General features: G+C 46.6%; 1 protein-coding gene across 10 annotated transcripts in view; it reads right to left on the bottom strand.

The window, feature by feature from the left end:
* Nucleotides 1-20,249, bottom strand: part of ADGRB1 (adhesion G protein-coupled receptor B1) — a 284,922-nt gene that overhangs the window by 133,950 nt on the left and 130,723 nt on the right. For 8 of the 10 annotated variants that reach the window (XM_052787759.1, XM_052787756.1, XM_052787762.1 and 5 more), the window contains 6 exons: nucleotides 17,782-17,889; nucleotides 11,799-11,963; nucleotides 10,081-10,245; nucleotides 6,506-6,670; nucleotides 3,987-4,151; nucleotides 54-155 (listed from right to left, as the gene is read on the bottom strand). In XM_052787759.1, the coding sequence (XP_052643719.1) occupies nucleotides 54-155; nucleotides 3,987-4,151; nucleotides 6,506-6,670; nucleotides 10,081-10,245; nucleotides 11,799-11,963; nucleotides 17,782-17,889 (870 nt within the window). The remainder of the gene's footprint in view (nucleotides 1-53; nucleotides 156-3,986; nucleotides 4,152-6,505; nucleotides 6,671-10,080; nucleotides 10,246-11,798; nucleotides 11,964-17,781; nucleotides 17,890-20,249) is intronic. The other 2 variants (XM_052787760.1, XM_052787765.1) reach the window with 1 other exon arrangement.

The raw sequence follows: 20,249 nt of genomic DNA, 5'->3' as shown, positions 1-20,249 counted from the left end.
GGATACCCTGAGGGTGGACCAGCTCGCTGGCCAAGGCAGGTAGTCATCCTTACCAGTAGCATTGCGAGGACACCGGACAGCTGCAGCATCCCCAGCGGGCGTCTCTTTCCAAACCACGGAGGCAAGACTTTCCTCGACACAGATTTCGTGGGGCTCTGCAAGGGAAGGAAAAACTCCATTGGTAAAGCCACCTCCTCAGGAGGGACATGGAAAAGGGAATGGAAAGAGGAAACAGGGGAGCGTGGTCTGGAGGGAACAGCCCTGTGGTGTGAGCCAGGAGGCTTGGAGGTGAACTCCCAGCTCCGCAGCTGCTTGGCGCATGGCCCCTGACAAAGCCACTTAACCTCTCCGGAATTTGCTCTGCCTGTCTGAAAACTGGGCGTCCATCCATCCCGAGGATTAGCTCGCTAATATGCATGTAACAACCTGGGAAAGTCCACTAACACGCTTGCCTTGCCTTGTGACAGCTCTTTGCAAGTAAGCTGTTGTTGCTACACCCTACTAAAGAGTTTTCTTTTCTTGTTTAATGGGCAGATGTCCACCTTTTGTGGGTGAACTCCACGGCTCCAGATTCTACTCCTTCCATCCTTCAGGGTCACCACCTTCAGGGTTGGATGTGTCTAAAGTGAGGCTTAGCGTAAATAAGTTGGAGTAAGGACGAAGGAAGGAACAACAAGTAGATGAAAAAACAAGATGGACATATCCCCTGGGAGGACTTCATTCAGGCCCTCTGTCTGCTGCCATCTTATGCAAGGACACAGGGAGAAGATCTGAGCACCAAGAGGCTGGATTTGCATCAGCAGCTCGTTTCCAAACACTGCTGCAGAGTCCAGGAGACTGCAGAAACGTGTTTTGAGACATCGCAGGAAAAGCTCTTTGGAAGGAGGTTTTTGGATTCTTCTGTCTGTGGGTGGAGCTGATTTGACCTCAGAGTCAGTGGGACCTAGGAAAAAACATTCACCACAGGAGAGCTTTGTGCCGAGAAACTGATTACTTGTCGCATGTAAAACGGAGGGAGCCATGAGGATGGTGTTAAAGCTATTTATCAATCCTGAGAGTGGGGAGGAGAAAAAACTTGATTTAATGGTTTTCTATTACAGCTTTTATTTATTGTGCATGTAAACTATCAGTAAAAAGGAAGCTGAGTGCATGCCTGCAACCGGTCAGGAAAGGCAGCAGCAAAGCCAAAGCCAACCAGCTGTGGAGGCTGGCAGCTGCCTGCTGAATTTCCCTCCCATTCAGGAAAGTGCTGCCCATACCAGGGTCCAGTGGTGCCAGTAGAGACATGCCAAGGCTGTAGGGAAAATTTTCATCTGCCATAAAAAAAGAGGGAGGCCTTAAGTTTTCATGTTGCTCCCAAGGGAGCTGCAGGGCAGCGATGACCTGAAGACTTCTTTCTACAAGGGACCATGCTTACATAGACCATTTCAGGACCTTCATCACGATGCAAATGCCTGGCGATGGACATACCCCACTGCTGCTCTGGAACTACCCAGAGCACCAGCCTGGCTGTGGGGAAGGCTCAAACCTAAGATTATGGGCATGGCAAGTCCTGCTTCTTTGAAGGACTCATACAAGACCCAACAAGCTGCCTACATGTCACTGCTCCTCTAGTCAAGCTCCAAGACCGTGTGGCTCCAGCCCCAGCTGCAGTTCAAAGACAGATTCCTCCCCAGTAGACACTGGTAATGAACAAGTTACGCTCTCTGCTTGGAAACAGATGCTCCTTCCCCTGTTTTAAAATTCCCTTTTGAGTAATCGCTATTGTAATGAAATCCCAGAGAGCAAGCGGAACCCCTGCTGTGCTCTGCACATATGCAGAACTAGTCCCTATGCCAACAGCTTAACTTCTGTAGATAAGGCAGAACGTTGGTGGAAAAGAGGCAGTTTCATTTCCAACCTGTTGACACGGAGCTGTAGGACAGCAAGATTAAGTCACCCAGTTGTGACGGGCACATGGTCACCCAGAGACCCTGTGGCAGAGCCGGGAGCTGAATGCAAAATTCCTGCCTCCTGGACCAGTGCTTTGGCCACGGTCACAGATTCTCCACATCAAACTGTAGTTCAAAGGAGGGTTTGGGGCATGGGGTGGGAAGCTTCTAGCACCCTCGGCTACAAAACAACAGAACACATCAAAAAGCAGAGAGGGAGTGTGTTTACATCTGACCTCCCCTTTCTCCTTCTCTGACCTGTCGAACCTTCCTGGTCTCATCACCCCTGCAGTCTCCCTGGGGACCGCTGAGGGATGCTGTGGATCAGAGATGCTCTTTAGAAATACACTGATTGTCTGGCGTTGTCTTGAGAGTGAGTGCAGAAACAAATCCCAGGCCAGGAGAGAATAGTTTCATCCTCTTTTTTTTCTTCTTTCTTTTCTTTTTGATGTTGCTTCGTAACAAAATCCTTTTTACCAGAGTAACCTATTTGCACTGGGAGATTTTAATAACTAACCCAATTAAGCTCAATTCTTCTGTTCAAATCAAATCATGCTGGCATTTGATACTTTCTCGAGAACAAATTGAGTGAGTTTATTTTTAGCCTCTGATGATTCCCCACCTTTTCCTTCCCTTGCAAATTAACAACTGCAGTGAGACCCTTCTGGTTTTGAACCCTAGCAGGGCTCAGACCCTGAGACATGCCTTTTCCTTTTGAGCACTGTGCAGGCATCAGCCCCTGCAGAAAGAGAAGAAAAGATTGGGCTTGTTCTGCCAGGGCCCCAGCTGGCACACACTGAAGCTGAACTAAATCTGCATTGCTCTGTAGACACCACCAGACAACCCGGTGCTAAGATTTTCTATGGCGAGGGAGAGCTTTGTGGCTGAGTTAGAAGAGATTCTCACACGCCGCTGCTAATTGAGAGGCATAGCTTGTAAGGAGAGGTGATGTCTTTTATTAGAGTGTAGCTGGAAAGAGTGAATATGCTGTCACACAGCCTCTTTCTCTGTTATCTTCGAGATAAACGGGCTGAAACTTCCACGCTGTAGTGCTTTGGCTTTCATCTTTGTCTTCAGCAGTTTGCAAGGGAGTCTGAGGGTCAGCTGTCCTCAACATGACAGATCCACCTCCAGAAAAATCTGTACCAAAACTGCTCCCTCTGTGCCGAGCTCCAGCCTGTCTTTTGGGGAGACACCCCTTTTCACTAGGACTGCCAGGATACTGCCATGAGAATCTCTCCTGTCTCTCACTGAGCTGCTGTGACAATTAATTACCCTTTCGGCCAAAAATCAGGGCCTGTTACAATTCATGCAGTCTGACTGCCAACATCACATAGGCCATTGATTCCCCACCAGCAGTTTCACCAGGCACTTCATCTGAGGCTGAGAAAGAAAATGAAAATTGTGCACAGGCCTTTTTTCTGGCCTCCTTATAGTGTGTGAGACACACAGAGAAACATTCCCACTTGCAAGTATTTGCTCCTGCTTATTTTTCACATTAAACCCCAGGTTTTCCCCTGTCCTACAGCTCACTTGTCTTCCATTCAGGATTTTGCACCCTTTTTCTCCAATTAATGCTGCTCCCGTGGCTGTAGCTGGAGGAGGGTGAGATTGGGTAAGGCTCTGACAGATGTAGACACATCTGTCTTTTTTAAAAATTAAGTGGTGTGCAGGTCTCCCAGAGGCTAGGCAAAGGGTGGGAAACCACTGCAGCATCCTCAATACTCAACTACCTCATGGACTTGAGACTCCGATACAAGTTTTTGCTATCAAACAGTGTGTCTTTTCCTCTTATGACTCTATGGCAATGAAAAGATGAAAAACAATAAGGTTAGACTGATGGGACTTACCAAACATTCACTGAAATCAACATGGTTTCATTGGTTTAGGCAAGCATTAAATCAAGCCCTTGATATATCTTGTGCCTGGGTTATTGGCAGGATCTAACTAGATCACAACTCCTTGTTGCATTCAGCTCTCTGACACAAGATGCTTTTTCCAAAATCCCTGTCCCCCCCCATGTAAAGGAAAGCGCAAAGGGTCTGGGGTACATACCAGGACACTTTCTGTCATTGCACTGCTTATACTCTTCCTTGGGGCCCTGGCAAGTCTCTCCACCGAAGAAGGGCCCGTAGCACACACGGTCACGTCTCTGAGTCCCACCTCCACACGTGGTGGTGCAGCTGCCCCACACACCCCAAGCCTGCCACTTCCCATCCACTGGAGACAAAAAAGAGGAGAGAAACAGCCTGTCACATCCCAAACATAATCTGCTACAGAAGGAGGCAAGGTCCCAAGGTGAGCACTTGAACATAGGGTGAGTAGAGCACGGCTCGGTGGGAAGGGAGGTCTCCTGCCTCGGATCTTTGTCTGATCCTCAACAGACATGAAATCAGTGTGTGCTCTTTCCCATTGCAGCAGCCCTTTAATAGTTGCAGGGTGTTCTTGTGTTTCTCCTCAGTATCCTCCCCCCCCTGCAAAAACAGCCCTATCTCTTTCCTTGGGCTCAGATTTGGGGCTGTGCTCATGAACATTCTTCAGGTGGACAGGGATTCAACCTGCCTGGCAGCCACGTCTGCCAGCCAAAGTCCATAGCTTGAGTCTGGTTGCGACGTACAATGTAGGTATGAAAATAGACCTTCCCAGAGAAGGTCTGGCTCAGGGATTTAGAGAGCGAGAAACCATGAAGAAAACACGAAGAAACATCAACTCAACCTCCCTCCAACCATTTCCATTGCACTGTTATTTCATGTGCCTTGGAGAGAGGTTTGGGACATTGTCTCATTCCACTGTATCTTCTCCCAACATCTTTACAGATTCAATGGAAATGCTACTTGTTTTTTCTTTTCTTTTACATTAACAATGGCATTTATCAAAATGCTGCTTCTTTTACATTAACAATGGCATTTATCAAAGCACTGTAAAAATGTTAATTAGCCCTCACAACAAGCCTGCAAGGTAGGGAAACATTCTCCTCTGCTGCACCACAGATGAGAAACAACTCATTGACGGAACTAGAGCAATGACCTAAGTCTGCTGATTACTATTTGGGTTTTAATTAGGAGTTAACACATCATCTTGGGTTGAATAACTCCTTTTGGGAGGGTGGGGGACCTCTCTCTTCTTCTCCAAGAATTAGAAGAATATTATCAAAGAAGAGGGACAGCACCAACCTCTGGTGCTTTCTTTGGTGACACTGTATGCAGTGGAATACATAACATTGCTTTGATAGCTAACTCTGAAATCAGTGGGACAAGGTTGTCTAAAAGACACTGAAGCCCTTTTTGTCTTTGAAGATCTCCATAAGTTGCAAAGAAGGACTGAGATACCTAAACACCAAAACCTACTAGACACCATGTACCAATACCTGTGTTAAATACCACTTATGCTCTGCTGCACATGGTGATGCTACCAGAGAGGATAGGGATTCCCTGAGGAAACAGGTATACCAGGTATACTGGCTTCTATGCTTATGGACTGGAGAGAACAATACTTGCCCACCTGAGCAAGATATGAGAAGTGCCTTAAAGAGCTGAGCTGTTTCTGCTTGTCCCTGTTCTCTCGGAGAGGGGAGAAAGACCCTCTCCATCTCAGGGGTCCGCTCCTTCTCAGTCCTGTGGTCTAACAGGGATGAAGCACCCGAGGAGAGGCAGGGAATGGGCCAGGAGAAGCATGGCAAGAAAAATTAGTTGCTGATCAATCTTGAAGGCTTCTAGTTGTTCTTTCCAGGTCAGGATATTTTCCACACCAGCTGACCCAATTAGTCCCTTTGCAATGGCCTCCCCCAAGACTTCTGCAAAAAAAAGGAGCAAACTGCACCAGCAACTCTATAGTGCTGGTTTCAGAGACATGCAGATTTCTGGTGTTAGGTGTGCTCTGTTATCTGCTTCAATTTTTATTGCTTCTCCTGCATGAAATGGCTCTCCTGGAGCTCATGGTCCATGGTGTGAAGACAAAGGTGATTATTCTGAATGTAAGGTACTGGCTACAGCAGCTGGGGCAGCAGGAATTATTACTACTATTATTACTGTTATTATTGTTATTATTATTATTTTAAGACACAGCTAGTTGAGTAAAGTAAGTGACAAGTCTTAGATAGGCATGAAGCAAGGCTTCATTTTGCCAGACATCGTTATAGCTAGGGTTCAAAGCTGTGGTACAACGGAGGTTGCTTCCCTGTTTGCTTCAACTATAACTAGGAGTGGTGAATTAGTAGGAGAAAAGGAACCAAAAAAAAAAAAAAAAGAGGAGGAAAATTGAAGCATTGTGAACGCAAGGAAAGGGTTTCATTGATACATTATTTGGGGTTTATAAGCACATGTTGAAAATTGGTATCTAAGGTTAGAAAAACACATTCCCTGTGAGTAATCACTCACCTCTCTGGGGTCTCCTGGACCATTTGCCAGCTATGGATTTTGGCTGGCATGGTCTGTTGGTATGATCCACAACCACCTAATTACTGCATTACTGGTGAAAATTGCACAGCTCTTCCGCAAAGAAAAATTTTACAAAAACCTGCCTGGGACTGCGGAGAAAGATGAGCCAAGAGAAAGAAAAAGTCATTGGTCACTGACCTGGGCATTGGCGTAGGAAGCAGTCCCTGGTTTCCACCCAGTGTCCCTGGCATTCGGCTCCCCCGTAGGAGGGTCCGTTGCACTCCCTCGTCCGCTGCTGGGTGCCGTTGGAGCAGGAGGCAGAGCAGGAGCTCCAGCTCGACCACTCATTCCAGTTGCCGTCCACTGAGTGGCCCAAAGAGAGATAACAAAACTGAATGTGAAAATCGCTCCCACTGGAAGGAGGCATGTGCAAGAGTCTCTGGCCTTTGCCTACAAGGGACCAAGGCAGGGGAGGACAAACCGGAGTCGTAGTGTGAGAAAGAGCAAAGATCATCAAGAAAAAGTTCAGACAACTGTGGCAATATCAATTTGTTGGGACCCTCTGCAACCTCCAACTGGTATGTTATGGCCTGGCAGGATGCAAGTGCTGTAACATTTCAATTTTTATGTCCGTACTCTACATAACACCATGAAAGTTGAAATTATTGATATTACACATTCCAACATAAAAGTCAAAACTAATAATATTGCCGATCACAACATAACATCAAAATAGAGAGCATGGATCATGTTTTCACTGAAAATTTTGAAGGAATCAATACATTACCATGACATTTCCCATTTTGGGCAATCAGCACTTTTTGAAGGAACCCATTTTTCACCAAAGCAATGCATGAGTCGGCAGGGAGGGAGCTTTCTCAAGCACCCAAATGCTCTGTTTTTCATTAAAGCACACACAGAAACTCAAATCACAGCATTATTCACAGGAATTCACGCTGCTAGCTAGGAAATACTCAGAGCAAAGGTGTGCTCCAACAGGAGACCACGAGCAGAGTGCACGTGTGTGGTCAATGTACTTCTCTCACGGATGAATTAACTCTGACAGGCTTGATATGTCTCTACACAGCAGTGTCTTTGATAATTAAATAGAGGAAGGAGGGACAATAGAGGTTATGATAGGGACGGGGTTGGAGAGAAACATGAATATATCTTATTAGCGTGGTACAATGTGAGCCATTCCCAAGTGTGGCAGTTACATCCTAATTGGTCCCTCATCAACAGATCCATCACCCAGTCTGCTATTCCTGGAGCACTTTTTTCTCATTAGCAGCGGTCATCATGCTCTGTTTAGCTCTCATTAGCTGCTAGCTCTCACTCAGAAAAACAACCCGAATCCCTGAAAAGTCTGAATTCTGGCTCAAATCACATTGCTGTAGATTGCAGCTCATTTTCTTTGGCTTTGTCAGTCCAAGAAAAATATACGCAATGTGGTCTCCTGTGTAATCAGCAAGGACTCGAAAAGCCCTGAATAATCCCCATTACAGTTGAGCAGCTTTTTGTTTTCAAGCATGTAAAAAAATGTCAAAAACATCTAAATGAGCAACTGTTAACTTAGAGGGTGTCATGTGAGCTCAGGTGTGAAAATTCAGGCAGGCGTAAAGGTACTTCCAAAAGGTGCTTGTTTTTAGCAATCCAAGCTTGATGTTTTCATCGTGCATAAATTCAAGGCATCATGTCAGTGCCTATCAATCCCAAAGAGGGGAAATGCAAGAAGTGGTGACCGATAGGTGATTCCTCTCTGGAAATGGTCCAAAACCCCACAAAGTAGATCCTACCAGGTATAAATTAGCGTGGCTTTTCTGACTGGAGGTAGTGCTGCTAGTTTCCATGAACTGACGGTGTCCGTCCCTCATTAGCATTCCCCTATGTTAGAAAAGTGATACTGCATTTACCAAAGTAAATGTTGCATTTACAAAAAAGTTGCATTTACCAAAAGAGTTGAATTTACCAAGCTCTACCTGCTGTTGTGGCAGTGGTGATCGGCAGCTTACCACAAGTGCGAGTATTTGGAGGTAGGAAAATAAAAGAGCGCCACATCCATAAATTTCTCATTTAGTGGGGGATAGGGAACAGGTCGTTTCCTTTGAGATGAGAGATTATTTATTCATAGACCGTAATTTCAAAGATGTTTTAAAAAATGGAGAAACAGAGATGGCTGTGTTGCACCTCCAGCCACGTGCGCTGATGTAAAGATGTCTCTTGGGCAAGATTCTGAGGGCTGTCCATCATAGCCACAGCAAAGACTGCTCGGTGCCATTGTCACACCACAGCGTGAGTCTATCAAAAATGTTTTTTGGAGTCTGGCTGGTGTAGTCTATGCAGAGATTGGCATTGTCTTTGCCCTTCTCTCTGTCTCCAAAGGACTTGGGGCTCAGCCTGTGATATCTACTGCTCCAGAGGAACAAAAGCTCTGTTGTCCCTGCAGCAGAGCATTTTTATCAGTTGTAGTAATAAATCCTCAGAGCGGGGCGGTAATAAGTGATATGACTGTCTGGTGTGTCAAGCGCTGAGCAGTGCCCATTGTTGTGCTTCAATGAGTCCCCCAATGCCGCACTCATTTGGCACTGCAAAGCCACTGATTGCCTTTGTGGCATTAATTAGAACTGAAGTCTTGCATTTGGGCTGCCTATCTTTTTCACCACTGTTTTGTTCGCTGCAGTATATTCACATATTTATTTGTATTTAAATTAATTATGGATCAATGTTAACTCAGGGTATGCTTTATTGCCCAAGCAATGCCAGGTCTGACTTCTTCAATTTGTCTTTTTATGACAGAGTCAATTTGGTGTCTGGGATGTTCTCATTCTGAGTAGAGTCTTCTGGACCGCAGCCAGAAATCCAAGGATAGTTACTTGGGGTGAAAAATGGCTGGGAAATGCCAGGAGGCTTCTCACAAACGTTTTCACAAAACAGGGGATAAAATAATGTCTCATAATGATTCTCATTAAACTGGAAAAATGTCACTTGACATTACCCTGGGAGAGGGGGAGAGTGTTGGGGAGCTCCCTCGTGTTCAGATCATGTTCACCAGGACACCCTGAGTTAAATTAATAGGGACTCTGTGGTAAACCCAGAGCCTGTCTGCTTCAAGGGAAGGAAGCCACAGGAGCTCAAGTGGATTTCCCATGTTAAAAGCCATTTCATCTTGAGGTTTCTTTCTGGTGTTTCAAAGCAAAACTTGGGGAGAGACATTTGGAAGTGAAATCTAGGGGTAGGGAAAAGGTACTTAAAAGTATTAAAATATGTCATGGAAGCCTCTCAGGAGTCTCTTAGTCCATCTCACTACCCAAAGCAGGATCAGGTACAGAGAAATCTTGCATATATAGTGAATTAATGCACGTATATTGCTAGCAAGTAAAACTGTTAATTAATTCCAGCACAATAACAAGCCTAGTCAGGCAAAATAACTTTAAACCATTCACTGGAGATAACAGGTGAGGAGCTTAAGATGGTCTTGAAAATAGTAGTGATAGCTGAGCGAGTCCAGATCTATCCCATATAACGTGTCCTCTGAAAGTTATTACACAGAGCAAATCTGAACCTGAGACAATGCTTAGCTGAATAACCCCAAAGCACCTCTAGGCTGCTCCTCCAATGTGTCCTTTCCTTATAGAGGATCTCTTCGAGAAAGTGCAGACTGTGTGCTGATTCAGCTTAGGCAGCTACAGACCCACTCGATGAGCCATGTGTGGGCATCTTTGGAGATGGGGAGACCTGCTGGAGAGAAGGCTTCGAATCTCTAACTGCCTTACCTGGGCAAAGTGCAATGTTGCAGAACTTTGTTTGCTTCTCTGGGCCCTCGCAGGGGTTCCCACCAAATTGCGGGGGCTTGCACGTGCGGGTCCGATCCCTGTACCCTCTCCCACACGTGGAAGAGCACAAGCTCCATGGAGACCACTCGTCCCAAGTGCCGTGCACTGCAATCAAAGCAGAAGAAGTAAGTTTCCTTTCCAAAGGAGGTCTGAAGAAGTGAGCAAGCCCACAGAGCGCAGCATCTTCCCACCCAGAATGAGCAGCATGTGAGAAGTAAGTGTGGGAAGGCCAAGAACAAATCAACCCCAAATGTGCAAGAGGAACATCGCGTAATTTTTTATGCTTCGGTATCAACACCAAGTGTCTGTTACTTCCCAGTCTATTTGAGATAAATCACAATGCATTTTTAATTGACCCTAATTTTTCAGATTGTTGAGCCAAGAGAAAAGGGCATTTTTTGAGCAAAAGATGTAATTAGCTAGAGAGGAACAAAAAACCCCTCGCCCTTTGGGAAGCAGCATCACCATTATTTTGTCACTTCTTACCCTTATTTCCCTCCCTCAGCAGGTTTTCTCGTTGAATTGTCAAAGGCTACAGCATTTTCAAGCTCTCAGAAAAGCTGTAGTCTGGCTACTAATTACTATCATACGTCAGTGACACCATGGGGGCAAAGCTAGGGAGACTTGGAAGAATAAAATGGGATGGGCAACATGCTCCAACAGTGCTCAGGCCATCACTGGTAACTCCTGGAATTAGACATCTAAAGCCTTCTAATCTATATTAATCTAATCTTCTCCAATCTAATCTAATCTAATCTAATCTGGCCAGGTTATTTATGGAAGGTTAGTCACTGTAATCTCTAGAGGCCAAATGTTACAAGAATGTACTGATCTCTCTTAAGGGACTTCATCCCTTCCAGCTTTACTGGAGAAGCTAACACAAAATCAATAATGCTTCAGAAAAAAACCAAACGCACACGTACTTTTCCAGTCCTTCATCAGTTGCTAACAGTGACTGATCAACCAGTATCAGGAAAGGGTGTTCAAACCTAATGTTTTGCAATTGTCACCAGGCATATTGCATGATAAAAGATAACTAGAGGAGGAAATGCAGGAAAGAGCACGGGAAAACAGCTCGGTGGTTTCACCATTGTAGGATTGGTTCTGAACAATGATGTTGCTGGTCAGGAGTCATGAATTTAGTTTAGTCACTTAGTTTAATAGCATAATTCTTCAAAATAATGTCCAGGCTTCCCAGACTGTAGTTTTTCATCAAAATTGTGGAAGAAGGAGTATGAAAACAGAGATGATGGCTGGCTCAATTCATAAACATACCAGCAGCCTGAGTTTTTCATGCTATTTGCACTGGTATGCCCAGTGTTGGCGTCTGAGCAACTGAAAGTGTCATCTGGTGCTTCTCTTTCCCAGTCTGCCCCATGCTTGGAAACACCCCAAAGGGCACATGCCTTTCAGATGTACTGTGTTCATTGCCTTTAGATAGCATCAAATTGTCTATACCGTGCAAAACAAGCGCCCATCTAATGGTGCTTGGTCTAGCAAGGGTCTCTGTATGAGGCTTTAGGGTAAAAAGAGAAGGAAAAGGAAACAAAAACCATCTCCCTCCAAGAAGATATCACAGTGGAGATATCACAGACAGTCAGTCCTCCGTGCATCTCCCTTCCCCTCCTGCCCCTGCGTACATGGAGCGTTCAGCCCACCTGGGCACACGGCAGAGTTGTTGCACTGTCTCTGCTCCCGGAGAGGGCCGCTGCACTGAGTGCTGTAGGAAGATGACACGCAGAACCTCGTCCTGGTCTGCCAGCCCTCCCCGCAGGTGGTCGAACACACGCTCCATGGGGACCACTCCTCCGCCGCGGGGTCACCTGTTGGGGTTGGAGCAGAAGGTGAGAATGTGGCATCCTTGGTACCTGGATCTCCAAGGCAGTGCTTTCCAAGTTACACTTCAGCAGTTGTTGGTAATCTGTGAAGCTGTGCAGTGTGTCCCACGTGTGGTGTGACAAGAAGGGTGCAAAGGGATTGGTGAGAAAATGTGAAGGTTGGCAACGGGATAAAAGTTTTTTGGGAGGTACTGCGTACACGCGCACAAAAAATAAAGGAAGAACACTGTGGAAGCATCAGGACACTGGGCAGGGCAGGCTCCACCACTGATGATGAGGTGGCGTAGCCACTGCAGAACCGTGTGAGCTGGGATACGTATCATCTACTCAGAGATAGTACTAATTAAGTAACATGGATTAGACACATAGTAAATGTGTCCATAAATGGAGCAGTTGTAAGGGTTCAACTCTTCTCACAGCCCCTACCAATGCAGATTGGCCGTGGAGAAGCAAACAAGATAGAAGATGACAGTGCCCGAGAAGGTCTTTGGCTGAAGTAATCCCACAGAGCTTTCTCTTGTCATCTCCTTCACCTGTGGAGAGGATCTGCTTTGAGCATGTGACACAGAACAAAGCTGACTGTTCCCAGGCATCGTACAGTCCCTATCAACTGCTTACCTGATGGGGCAGTATTGAAAAGGGAAATAAAAGCATCCCATTGAAGAAGAGATGGGAGTGGAAAGCAATGAAACATATTCCCTTTAACATCCCTGCAGACAGATGGTCATGCCAGGGGTGTTTCAGCCAGGCCACAGCCTCCAGATAAGTCACCAGAAGTGTGACACGGGCAGGGAAAAGACAGTTTTCCATTACTTTCATAGGCATTAGTCTATCGTTGAGAAAATGCCTTTCTCTCCCAGATGAAAACAAAAGCTTGCTCTGTTTCATTTAATTAAGCTTTGCATTGTTCGGTTTTTTGGATTTTTCATGGATTACTAATAATTACACGTGATAAAACTAGAACGTAACATTTGGTATGTATAGTACACAGGCATATGGCACAAATAAACACCAACACATCTTTGAGGATGCATAATAGAGGGGCATACCCTTCTAGTAACAAGTTCATCAGAGCATCAGACTGCACCATGTCACATCATAACCAGGTGCATCTGGCAGACTACAGATGATACAAAACGGATCATGGCACTGGATGCAGAGGGTAAGCATGACTTCAGGGGTCCTACAACATGGCACAGCCTGAGCTACACCCAGCACTTTGAATGTGTTTTCCCACACCACCACCCCATTCCCAAAGAAAACTGGACAGTAGATATTGTATTGGATTGATCTGCTGCAACATAGAGCATGAAAGAGGCTCTAGCAGTAGGCTGCTACAGTTTAGGATCTCAGCCTGCTTGTAGGGCAGTGTGGGTTATAAACCAGCTGTGTGAAAGTCAGCGTCAGTACAGGAACTGTGATGGGGACTGTAAGGGTTGGAGACCACCAGACTGCCCAATACTGCCTAAAGCTGTGCACGTCTGACTTTTTTCTCAAGGTGGTATATTTATTTGCTAGTGTCTTAAGGGGATTTTTCCGTGTGTAATGAAATTTTAAGCAGGATTTCAAGTGTTTGTGGCTCTCATCAATCTGCTCATTGGGATTTTTGGTAGTTATCTATGTTATTTGTTATGTGTCACGCTTTTCAGCACATCTACTTTGAATGTCTCTAGTCATTCAGGCAGTTGGTAGTTAAAAATATGCCTGCTAACTGGAGCTTGGTGAATCAATATGTGCAGGACTATTGAAGGGAGAAAGTGTAGAGGAAGACCTGTCCTTGATGTACAATGGACAGGCTTTCATTCCTTCATTTACTGGCTGGACTTAGAAAGAGCTGGAAATAAGGATGAGTCTTTCTCTACCTCACCTATGCCATTGTAACGATTATCATGAGACATAACTGCTTTTCTTCATTAAGCCAAAGTTGCTCAATACTGTTCCCCTTTGCTTTTGTGTTTTGTTTCATTAATCTACCCAGCTGGTTCCAGTTAGATAGATGTTATGGACCATTGGTCTTTCTCTGGGATATATAGGAGACAGTGTGTGTTTTGAGGCCTTGGGGCTTCAAGAAAACATTACTCCCATATCCTGTTTCTCAAGTGTTAGATCTGCTGGTATACAGAGATCTGCATTTCCATGGTAATTTTGCCACCTTTTCAGCAAGGAACTCAACTGGCTCTCTTAGACAGACAGTCCTGTGATTCTCCGAGTTCAACACCAGCAAGTTGCCTTTTTGAGTACCATCATTTCAGCATTTGCCATCCAGAGTGGCCCAGACTCCAGGAGATCCCTCTTTGGCCCACAAATTCCAACCATTCCTGCTACGTAGCCTGCTTGGATGCTGCACGAACAGACAATGCCTTTGCATTACTCAGAGAACACCCTCCATCAACCTTGAGCAACCTCCCCGGTACTGCACCCAGCAGCAACGAGTCCCTCAGTGGCAGGGAGCTGGCATTTTTTCGTAGTTAAACACTGCCAGTTTGTGCCCAAAAGTCTTTCTGAGAGGCCCGAGGTGGGACAGAGGAAGCCTGCAGAGACACAGTGGCCTCCTTCATCAGCAACTCACAGCTTGGAGAGCCTCCCATCCCACCACCTCCCCACTCAGACCTGGCTGTGGTTTTGCAATCTCCATACTCAGACGAGAGTTACTGTGTCACTGGATGAAAGAATGGCATCTTTGAACCAAATGCCACCTCTTCCACCTCTTTCCTCTTCTTTATTATTTTTGGCCTTTGCCCTTTCACAGTAGAAATATCTATGATTAGAGGTAAATCTCCTTAATTATCATCTCTCACATTGCACCAAACCCTGGCTTTTAAATCCATAACATCATTTTCCAAGTGCTGGTTACTCCTTTGGGTTTGGTGTTGTTTTGAGCTAAGCAATTTATCTCAGTCTACTGGGGCACTATGTCCAGTCTAGTCTCGACTTTGCAGAAATTCAACTGATTTTCGACCATGTGAGACCGAGTTCTGAGATGCTCTCAGGCATCAGGACAAGCTCTCTCATTCTCTACCTGAGAAGAACAGAATATTGCCCATCATCAAAACTACGGATGAGAAGAATTTCTGCATCCCTGTGGGTCAGACTGCAGCAAATACAAATTACTGGATGCAGTATCTTCCAATTATTTATCCCAGAAGTGGATCCTGGTTGGTTTTTTATATAAGGGAAAGAAGTCTACCATGCTCATTGGGTTTGAAAGCTCCCTATTACAGCTCAGTACTGTCTTATAATTAGACCTGCCAGAGATACACTCCACCAAATTGGTCTTCACCCCCCCCCGAGGACAAGGGGCCATGCACTGCCCTCCATCATGACTGGTGCCTGTAGACAGATATGTCTGCAGGATTGACCTTTGGTTTGTCCTGTGATGCTCCAGGCTAGCTCGGGGATTAACAAGAGTGCCCCAAAGGAGTCAGCAGGGCCAAGGACCCCACTTCGGGTGGGAAGATGGCCCTTTGCAGGGCTTGCTGCTCCCACAGAGCCAGATGCAGCATCTCTCCTGCAGCTGGAGAGGTCTCAGTAGGTGCTGGAGAAGGAGACACACTGGGCATCGCTCCACGGAAATGTAGCACTGCAATCCAGGATCCTTTCCAGCGCCTGGCCAGTCCTGAGAGTAACTGAGCTGGCCTTACAGAGAGCTCAGCTGGCTGTGGGGTCCCCATCGGTGCCTGCAGCTTCTCCATGACATTTCTTCCCTCGGCACTAATGGAGCAGCACATCGCTGTCATCCCTCTGCCAGGATCCCTTCTTTTTTTGGTGTCATCTGTCAATCTGACATCTCGCCACGTGCAAGTCGCTTCTTCGCTCACATCCTGCTGCTGGCAAAGACCTCCTGGAAGCAGTCTGTGGGCTGAGCCGGGAGGGACGATGCCAAGGACCTGCTGGGCTGGATCTCACTCTTGTGTTATTGCTGGGACAGACAACGTGGGCAGCCAGCGGCACCGCAGCTGAGAGCACAACTGTGCCAGAGCCTACGGGCCAACAGAACCTGGACACCAGGGCTGCTGAGGGTGGGCAGGAGAAAATACTGGCCTTCAACTGGGCAGGGCCATCCCCTCATTGCTAGTTCTTATAGCTGGCATCAGTATTTCATATTTTTCTAGGTCTTGAGTGGATGTGAAATGGCTTATCCCCTACAATCTGCGTTAATTTCTTGGGAAGACTTGTGCTTTGCCTTGGTATCCCCAGCTAAAGTCTCCCTCTAAATCCCTTCCTGGGCTGTACCTTTTGCCTTGTCTTTACATCTCCTCCATCCTGATCTCCTTGAACAACCTGGATGCAGTTGCTGCTCCTGGGACAGCAGCAGGAGCGTGGCAAGCTCACGGCTGGGCAACACACATCTTCCCATCAGGGTCTCCCAGGCTGTGCTGCACTCAGGGATACCACAGCCCAAGTCGGCCATGCTACAGCAGTGGCTATGATGGCAGGGAGTTAATAGAGATGTCAGCGAGCCCAGATGCAGTATCCAGCTGTACGGCAGGAAGAAACGCCAAACTATAAACCTGATGGCTGAGCTACGGGCTGGAACAAAGCATTGGGGAAGGACCTGGGACCAGGCAGAGTAGGAACAACAGGGGACATCGTAGGATCTGCCTTGGAGTGCCTTCTCTTCCTGGCCTTTTGGACACATATGACTGAGAGATTGAGCTCAGCTTCACCAGGTTATAGCGGTGCAAACGCCCTCCCTCTCCTGCAGTCTTTTGCCAGCCGCCACTGATCCTGCAGGCAGCAGAGCTGCTCCCACCAGAGAGAGCAGATTCAGTGTGGGGTAGCAAAGAAATTCAGACCGTCCCCTGCCTTGTGTTGAAAGCCACAACCCCAGCCGTTGCCCGATCACCCCCGGAGCCTCCACACCACACAGCTTCGTGACGCTGTTCATTGCTGTACATTGGCAAAGTCCTGCTGGGTTGGATGTAGCACAGCTAATTTACACCAGAATATGACCCGCTCCCCTTACAATCCATTCTGGCTCTTCAAGTGTCCTGTCTAAAGCCTTTCTAGAGCACAAAATATTTGCAAGGTGACTGGACAATGATTTTAACCTGTAGTCATGTTCAGCACACCTTCCTTTGCCCAAGACCCACAATATGTTGAGCTCCTGCCACGAAAGACAGCCATGAAGGGAGAGCACGAAACCTCTCCAGTTAGACCTGGCATAGATCTAGGTCCAATTTATTCCCATCTTCCCAGATCACGCTCTCTGATTTTACTACATATTGTTCCCCTTCTGTTGCGGAAGGGTGGAAGGTTCTGCTGCAGAACCTACCAGACAGAAGTCCTTGCACAGCACTAAAGACCTAGTGACAGAGGAAAGCAGTCCTGCTCTCTCTCCATCATGCCCTGCACGCCTCCTCCTATGGTCAATGGGAAGGCATGACATGGACATCAGCAAAGAGGCTGTATCACAGTAAGGTCAGCTTTGGCTTAATGAACCATGGCTATTTAGATAGTTCAGACAAAGCAGTGATTTAGAAGTAGGCAGGGTGATGAGAAGCGGTCTGTGAGATGCATGGTCTCGTTAGGGCTTTGCGTCTAACCCTTTTTGCCTTCTCTGGCTAATGGAACAACACAAAACCCTGTAGGGCAATGGGATGGGAACAAACTGGGTGATGACCATTTGCTCAGTGTGTGACTTGTTGGATAAGCCCACACTAACCTGGGGGGGAAAAGAGTTGGTTAGCTGGGTCATTGAAACAGCAAAGCGAGTCAATGCAGTCAGCCCTGCCCAGCCAGGAATTGCAGTGACCAGGCAGCGTGCCATCTCCAGAGGCTGTTGTGGTAGGTCAGAGCTTACCTATTTGAGGTGCAGGGTACCCGTAGTGCTGCAGTTCGTCAGTGTCCTCTCGCTTTCTGTTATCTGTGGACCTCAGCGATTGGCTTCTGGAATTATAGCGTCCATTGGCTATGGCAAGGTAATGGGTCATGTAAATACACCTTGGTTCACTCTGCAAGATCTTTCACTACAAAGGTTACACGTATAAACAACAGCGACCTGCAACGTTTGGTTGACACGATCACTTGCTTTCCAACCCCAGCACCCCTGGCCACCAGCAGTCCCCGAGGCTTTAGCACCAGGCCAGCCTGCAAGATTCGACTGGCTGGCAGTTCAACCCCTTGTTTCTTAGTGAGACTCGGGACCATGCAGAATATGATCCCTTATGTCTGGTCTTTAATCAATTGCAATGATTTTCTAGGGTGTCTGTACTCTTCGCTGTGCTCATGGAGGATTTAGCCTTTTTAGATGTGCTGACAGCGAACCCCACCATCCTTAGCAGTGTTTCAACATCTGTGGTGATGACTGGCAGTATTTTTTGGTGGAAAACTCTGCCTTGCAACCAACATCAACTTAGCAATGCTCTGTAGAGTAACCAGAAAATGCTGAGTGGAGCAGGCAGGTCAGGGCAGGTGAAAAGGAAAGGGATAGCTCAAAAGGATGTCTCCTTCACAGACCTACCACCAGAAACAAGGAGAGATGAAGGTCTTGTATCATCAAAGTGACTTATGTACCAACAGAGCTATGGCTGGGCACCTTTTCAACTCAGGTGAAAGAGCGAAGCTCCTGACCCTAGTGTCCTAGCTGAAAATCTCCCACCGAAGACCATGGTGTTGAGGTCAGAAGGTAAATAATGCATCCACTGTAAAGTAAAGGCATTTAACTCCTGACTGGCAGCTAGCACCCCTGTTCCTTCCAAACCCACACTTCTGCCAGCTTTGCATTTGCATCCCATGTGGATTAGCCCTGAATTTGCTAGAGGGGAAACTAAAATTTCCATTCTCCATGTTACTGGGCATATTGCGACCCTGGCACATGCTCTCCCTAGTAAATAGAGAAACAACCAAGCAATTGCAACCAAATCCCACCCACCAGTACCGCCTGCTGTAACTCAGGAGAGCTCAGCTGCTTCCACCGGAGCCATGCAGAAAAGCAGAGCGCAGAGCTGAGCCCAAGTAATCTGTGATCTGGCAAGGAATTTGTTTCCAAACAACAGGTTCCAGACAGAGGATCTTTTTCCCCAAGGAGGTAAAACAGTCAGACATCTTTTCAAAAAGTACAAAGTGCCAAGAGATGAAATGGTGACAAATTTGATCCCGGAACCCTGAGAAAATTAATAAAGGTTAATGAAGCTTCAGTGTAGCGGCAGGAGTCTTTATTGCCGTCCAAAAAGGGAAAGCAGAGGAGCGAGAGGAATGATTCAGAGTCCCTGCCAGGAGCCAGACTTTATATTCAGCAGCTTGGTTTGTGGAAGAGGCCCATCTAGTTTGTGAATTTATATTATTTCCCAATACTGCTGCCTGAAAGCAGAACTTAAGGAACCTAGGAACTGGTCACACCGACTCCTCCAAACCTTTCCAGCACTGACTGGTTGCAGGCTGCTGGCTGGAGGGAATGGGATGGGGTAGTCACCTGCCTGCCATCATCAAGAGAAAGGCACCGATAGCCGGATATCAGACTACAAACATCCTGATATTTGCATATTCCTTGTTTTTATCTGGCTCTCTACTGGAATAAAAAGGGCCCAAATCCTACATTTTTAATAGCGACAAAGTCATGGGACTGTCCTGTGTAAGATTCAATTAAAAATAAATGCCAACCTCTAGCTAGCTTTCCAATATCCAGTGTCTTGAGTTTGCTTAGGAGACAAGTTAAATTGGTCCCATATTTGGGACACATCACAAACCCTGCTCCGTTCTTACCACCCATTGCTGGCTATACCCATGCACTTTCATCTGCTCTAAGTCCTCTTCATGAAAGCATACAAACCACAAGAACACACAAAATCTGCATCTGCAGTAAATCCCGTAGGCTTCTCAGAGACTTGTTTAGTCTGGGAGGAGAAACAGGGGCTGAGCAACAAGTGGTAGATGCGGAGCTTGGATGGCTTTGTCAGTTGCCCAGAGCAAGGAAGGTGACAAGGAAAACCTGGGACTGAATATCCCAGAAGTAGCCAGTGAGCATGGATGGATGGATGGACAGAGAGATAGGAGACAGGACAGAAGGAAGGAAAGATAAAAGAGCAAAACAGAAGTTTTAAATGCAACCCTGGCACCCTGGACCTCCTCTCACCAGTTATTTGGGCCCCATGTTACTGACATCTCCAAATGACTGATCCTAGTCTCGAAAGAGCTGCATGATTTCCCTTGCTCCCTGACGGATATGACAAGCCTGCACTGTTATGGCTCATCCTAATTAAAGGCAATCAAGTCTAGTGGCTGAATGTGTGACCCTTCCAGCTTGCCCCAAGCCTCCCCCAGGAAAGACTG

The sequence above is a fragment of the Harpia harpyja genome, chromosome 5 (genome assembly GCF_026419915.1).
Source record: "Harpia harpyja isolate bHarHar1 chromosome 5, bHarHar1 primary haplotype, whole genome shotgun sequence".
In the NCBI taxonomy this organism is placed as follows: Eukaryota; Metazoa; Chordata; class Aves; order Accipitriformes; family Accipitridae; genus Harpia; species Harpia harpyja.
The sequence above is the reverse complement of the archived record's forward strand: the minus strand, read 5'-3'. Positions and strand labels throughout refer to the sequence as shown.